This window comes from Carlito syrichta, unplaced genomic scaffold, assembly GCF_000164805.1.
Source record: "Carlito syrichta isolate Samal-C Ts95f unplaced genomic scaffold, Tarsius_syrichta-2.0.1 Scaffold155395, whole genome shotgun sequence".
NCBI classification, from domain to species: domain Eukaryota; kingdom Metazoa; phylum Chordata; class Mammalia; order Primates; family Tarsiidae; genus Carlito; species Carlito syrichta.
In genome coordinates, this window is record NW_007099491.1 from 9,841 (window position 1) to 16,123 (window position 6,283).

General features: G+C 42.9%; 1 protein-coding gene across 1 annotated transcript in view; it reads left to right on the forward strand.

Moving 5' to 3' along the window:
- The window catches only part of LOC103252364 (protein unc-79 homolog), a 55,067-nt gene that overhangs the window by 3,589 nt on the left and 45,195 nt on the right, over nt 1-6,283 (forward strand). Inside the window, exons 4-5 of the mRNA XM_008050991.1 lie at nt 924-992; nt 3,967-4,077. Coding sequence (XP_008049182.1) covers nt 924-992; nt 3,967-4,077 — 180 coding nt within the window. The remainder of the gene's footprint in view (nt 1-923; nt 993-3,966; nt 4,078-6,283) is intronic.

The following is a 6,283-nucleotide window of genomic DNA, read 5'->3' on the forward strand; positions in this document are numbered from 1 at the left end:
CCCCCCCCCCCCCCCCCCCCCCGTGAACTTAATGTTAAAAGTGCATCTTGATGTGGAATCTTACCCAGATAGAAGTGTAACAAATATGTAAGGCATGATCTTCCCTTGCAGACATTTCACAGCATCTCCCAGGTTTTTGTTATATCTCTTCATAGCAGAGAAAGGGCAGATGAAACTAGTTCTTATTTAGGCTACTGATTTTGAATAGATTTAAGTCGTTATTTTTTTCTAACACCAATTTCCACAAATTAGTATACCTCTTTATAATGAGATACATTCAATATCTACACATCCACCTCTGTGTCTGTTAATTGTCTGTCTGTCTGACCATCCATCCATCCTTCTAGTCAGCTCTCTAACTCATTTAATTTTAGAGCTATATCTTTGACAAACTGTTTAGGAGCTATGTTTAATTATTTAGTTGTTTAGGCCAGGCACGGTGGGTCAAGCCTGTAATCACTGCCCTTTGGGAGGCCGAGGCAAGAGGATTGCCTGAGCCCAGGGGTTCGAGACCAGCCTGGACAACTTGGTGAGACCTCGTCTCGACAATAAATCAGAAAATAAGCTGGGTGTGATAGCACACCTCTGCAGTTTCAGCTACGTGGAAGGCTGAGGTGGAAGGATCACCTGAGCCCAGCAGGCTGAGGCTGCAGTGGATGTGAGTGTGCCACTGCACTCCAGCCTGGGCAACAGAGTGAGACTATGACTCAAAAAAAATTATTTAGTTGTTTCACATTATATAATTGTTTAATTAATTTTTTAAAATCTGAAAATGATGTTTTTTGGCATGAATAGATGTCCTGGGGAATTGCAGTTATGTTTCAGCTGTTCCTTTTTGCTAAAATAAATGTTTTCAGAACTCATTTGAAGAAAAAGATGTATTAAGGTGGGAACTGACTTCTCCTTTTTGCATTTGTCCACAGTGTTCTTTAGATTCCAGTTTGAGAATTATGATTTGCCTCTTGAAGATACCCTCCACCAATGCTACAAGGGTATGTATGTTGAATTTCAAGAAAACATACTGTTCAGTCTGTTGTCTTTACCCTAAAGAACCAGGCACGTAGCAGTGCTGAAGACGTGGGCGTCGCATCCTGAATGCCTCCTTCTCAGCCTCCTATCCTCTCCTTATGCTGCATCAGTGCCTGGTGTAAAGAGCTCTGATGCCGAACAGTGTCATAGTTTGTGCTCGGTGCTCCTAGTCCTGGGCTGTCCCCACCTGCCCTGCCAATCCAACTCCCATGCACCAACTAGGGGATCCCTCTAAACGCAGGTCTCATTGTGTTGGCTCCTTGCCTGAAAACCTTTGATAACGTCTCATTTCTTTCAGGACATTCCCTAACGTGTCATCCAAAAAGCTAGTCCATAATTGGCCAGCCTGTCTTCCCAATCTAGTCTTTGGCTACTTGTCCCAGGCCTCCTCTGCACTCTCAGAATCTGCCCTATCACCATGAAAACGGCCTCCATCTGTTGAACACTTACTTCATGGCAGGTGTCATGCTGAGTGCTTCACATATGGAATCTTGTTTAATCTCACACATCCTTGAGTTTGCTCAGACCATTTCTTTTCTTTCTTTCTTTTTTTGAGTTGGAGTCTCACTCTGTCACCCAAGCTGGAGTACAGTGGCACACTCACGGCCACCTCAGTGTTGATTTGTGGGCTCTGGCGATCCTTCCACCTCAGCCTCCCAAGTAGTAGGAATTATAGGTGTGTGCGCCATGCCCGACTAATTTTTTATTTGTGGTGGAGACAAGGTCTTGCCAAGTTGCCCAGGCTGGTCTTGAACTGCGGGCTCAGGCAGTCCGCTCGCCTCGGCCTCCCAAAGTGCTGGGATGGCAGGCTGAGCCACTGAATCTGGCCACTCAGACCATTTCTTTCGCCAGAGATGCTTCACATCCTTGTCAGTGTGGTGAACATCGTCTCATTCTTCAAGGTCCCATCTAAATTTAAAAAACAGAAAACCTTCTCTGTACCAATTTCCTCCGATGTCAACTCCCATAACCCCTGATAGATGCACGTCTCCTGCAACCATTTACCTTCATGGTATTTTCACAGACTCACGGTTTGGGCTAGAAAGTCGCAGAGATCATCTGGTTCAGCCTGCTTATTTGCAGGCAGGGTAACAGGCTGAGAGAGATGACGTGTCTTGGCCAGATCACATCGCTGGCTCGTAGAAGATCTGGGACTGGAACAAAGGTCCTTGGAGTCCAGGATCCTTGGTTTTTCTGTTGTCTCATGACCACATCGCCCTGCTAGATATAAGAGCAAGCTTCCGTACAGACTTCAGTTCAGGTTTCCTTTTTGCCAAGTAAGGACACGTTATGTGTCAACCTGAGATATAGTCCCATTCTCTTTTATCCACTCTGGCATTTCAAAGCAACAATGTTCATGCAGAGCAAAGAATACGAATCATTTCTGTGGAGAATACAAACAAGTAAAAGACAAAATCTTTATACTTAGGGGCAACTAACGTGTAATGAGCTAATTTTTGCATCAAAAGGAAAAAGAACCTCAAAAATGCTGTAGTCATTCTTTTTCTGTAAGTCTATTCTGAGGAAGAAAATGAAAATGAAAATTTCATGCAAAAACGTATTGACTGGGGTTCTGCTCGTAGTAACATGTGACTTTTATGGCCATTAAAATGGGTATTTATGAAGAATTAAATGGCACTGGAAATTCCTTATGTTATATTAAGTTAATAAAAAACAGAAGATTATATATGCCTAAGATTTCAACTAAGTAAACTGGTATACAGTGAAAAGAAGGAAATTTATCAAAATGTCATCACTAGGTGGCGGGACTATGTATGGTGTTTTATTTCCTCATCTGCACTTTCCTGCGTATCTTGAGTTTGCACATGGAGCGTATATTACTTTCGTAATCCAGATGGGAAGCACTTAGAGGCTGAGAAGTAGTGGGAAAGCAAAAAGTCTTGTTCTAATGGCCAGTTAAAAGTGTATCTTCCCTACAGAGCAGTTCTAGCTCTGGAAAGTTGCCCTGGACCTTGGGCTTGGACTCCATTCAATAGCTGTTACTTGTCTTAGGCGAGCTATTTGCCCACTCAGCTGCCGTGACTGCAGAACAGGGAGGGCACAAAAGCTCCAGAGGACTGAGAAGCAGGATCAGAGCTAGCACCAATGGAGAACTGACGGCCGCCGGGTGCTTTCCACGCATCATCTCCTTCCACTCTCCCAACAATGCTGATGCGATGGAAGCCATTGCTATAACCTTTTACAGAAGAGACAATTAAGGCCCAGAGAGGTTAAGTCACTTACCCAAGGTCACAGAGAGCTAGTGTTTAAAAACACATGTGTCAGATCCTAGCGCTTATCCTTACCTATATCATAACGTGCTATCTTCCAGGATAATTATAAGACATTTAATAAACTACATGAAAACCTCTAACTCTGGATGACGATAGGTACTAAAATGGACCCTTCACAGGTGGAATTCCGATTAAGAATCCAAAATGGCTAATGCCTTCCTGATAAACGCTGACTGGAGAGCAAGTCGCGGTGAATTTTATCTAAGCTACGGTGCTTTGGTACTTACACAGGGTGGTTTGCACCGCTTAACCAAGAGGACGTGCTTCCAGGAGATTGGAATCTGATGAACCCACAGACACCTACAGTTTCTCAGAAGGAGAGTGGGAGACTCTCATGCAAGCCTCGCGGAGTCTTAATTGCTTAGGGTAGACTTGAGGACAGGCCTGTGGGTAGGTAGGTGTGTGAATGATGCCTCATGCCAAAATGAATTTTTATGAGCAATAAAATGATTTCATCACGTTCTTTGAGCCCTGTGTTGAAAGTACACTTCTGTTTTTATTTGACAAACAGCTGCTATAGCATCCAACTTGCAGCAGATTGTAAATAAAAAAGAATGATTCCACTAAAGTAGCATAACACTTTGATACTTTTTAAAATGAAGGAATCAGCATGTGACTTTATTTGGCCTCAATCTCATTGCAGAGTTTGTTGGAACCATTTTCAAAACTGCTCAGCTTTGTGATTCAGAATGCCGTCTTCACGCTGGCCTACCTGGTGGAGCTGTGTGGCTTATGTTACCGTGCTTTCACTAAGGTAAGGTTCTGTGCGTATGCTCCTGTGACAGTGAAAACTGGCAGAAATACACTCTTTCTAATCCATGCCAAATCTCTCTTAGGTCAATTGCTTCAGTAGAGTTAAAATGAGCAATTCTACTGAGGTCTGATAACTATCAAAGAAAGGAAACACTTTACACACACACACACACACACACACACACACACACACACACACACGTGAACTATGCCTAAAATATGCAGACCTGGGAATTGGGAGCCATGGTTTAGAAGAGGATTTTGAATAAAATGAGTTAATGGCCTGCATGACCTCTTAAGGTCCTTTTTGGGTGCACTCTCCCATCATTAGTGGGCAAACCATCACTACATTTCATGTGTGTTCCCAAAGCCCTGGTAAAAAGCCTTTGTAGAGTTCTTAATTTTCATAGTTTGGCCATCTTCCCAGCTCTGGTTTTTGGCCCCCTGAGATTGTCATCTCATCTTCAGCTGTCTTGCCTTAAAAATGGCTTTTCTATGGCACTATCTTTAGCACCCTTGGCCCACTACAGAGAAAGTGAAAAGGTGCAGCCTGCCCAGTGGCTACAGCAGCTTGCTGAAGCTGGCATTCACCGCTTGAATGGAACGCAGAGGGCAGGGCGAATTGGGGGCATTTTGGCCCTGAAGAACAATGTGCAGAAGTCACCCTTCCAATTTCCAAGTCTCCAAGTTTATGTTCAGTGGTTCTCTGTTTCTTTTGTTTTCTCTTGAGCATTCAGAATGCTCCTTATTCATATTGTTGACTTCAATAAGCCCTTTATTTTCCTCGTAAAAGTCTGATTTTATACTAAGGCTTTCATTCTATTTAAAATACCCTTGTCCACTTTCTTACCAACTTGTATTCATTCTTCCATGTTAAGTATTCCATGGCAACCTTTTCTTTGGTCTTTCTGATGATAAACTATTTGTTATTCTGCCTGAAGCGATATGTTTTCTAACTACCAAGATAATAAGCATTTTTTTTCTTCTTTCAAATTCTTCTTGAAAGATCACTTTTTCTCATTTTTTCACTTCATAGAGTAGATCTGTAAGGCACAGAACCAAAACGATGTTCTACTTTTAGAAGCCATTTTATATTCTAGTTGTCTTTATGTTTGATTTGTTTAAGTTAAACTTTTCTGGGGAGTAAGAATCACCAAGAGTGTGTCTTTTATATGTTGTACACTATAGGTATTGGTTACAGAGGACCTTCCAGAGTTCTGAATACAAGATATTCTTGAATGTGTTGAACATTCCTTATGCATGATCTCCCTTCATAATTCGTTATAGCTTTGGGGGCCTCCTGTTTGCTGTCATCATCCACCCTTCTTCATTTCTCCAACACAAAATGATTGTTAGTCGTAGAAAGGCTCAATCCAGGGTATTCCCAATTTGCTCATGGATAACGAGAAACTGTAAGAAATAGTTTTTAAAAATAGCAGTATTTAATTGAGCTGTCTCCCTTGTGTAGTGGAAATAAAGCAGCATGAAAAGATAGGGGTTTTAGAGACTTCCCTTTCTAGCAGTCAGGCAGTCTAGATAGCCTAAAACTATCCCACTTAAAATACTAGAAGTTCTGGGTTAAATGTAATAAACACGATTTCAAATGTGTAGCTAATTTTGTAGGAATGAAAGGAATAAGTATGGAGAAGGGTGGAGAACCACAGTGGTAAGCCTATAAATGGTCCTGTTGTTGGGGGGGGTTCCTTGTCTTGGTAACCGCGTGGCTTGAGTTCTAAAGCCTACACACGGAAAAGAGGTGAAATCTTGAGACTAATCCAAGCTGGCAGTGGAAGCAGGGTTATCCCCAGCAGAAAGTTGAAACCCTGGAAAGGCTATACGTCTGGTAAAATGGTAGTTTAGATAGAATAAATCCTTATGTGGAAGTGATGAAGAATGATATCTGTCTCGGTCTGGGAACTGGCAGAAAGACTTGTAGTTGCTCTTGAAAATTGGTAAACTACAGCCGGACTCGGTGGCTCAGCTTGTAATTCCGCGCCTCGGGAGGCTGAGGTGAGTGAGTTGCCTGAACCCGCGGGTTCGAGACCCTCCTGGGCAACTTGGTGAGACCTCATCTCTACAATAAATCAAAAAATTAGCCGGGTGTGGCAGCACGCACCTGTAATTCCAGCTACTTGGAAGACTGAGGCGGAAGGATCGCTGGAGCACAGCAGGTCGAGGCTGCGGTGGCCAGGAGCGGCCACTGCACT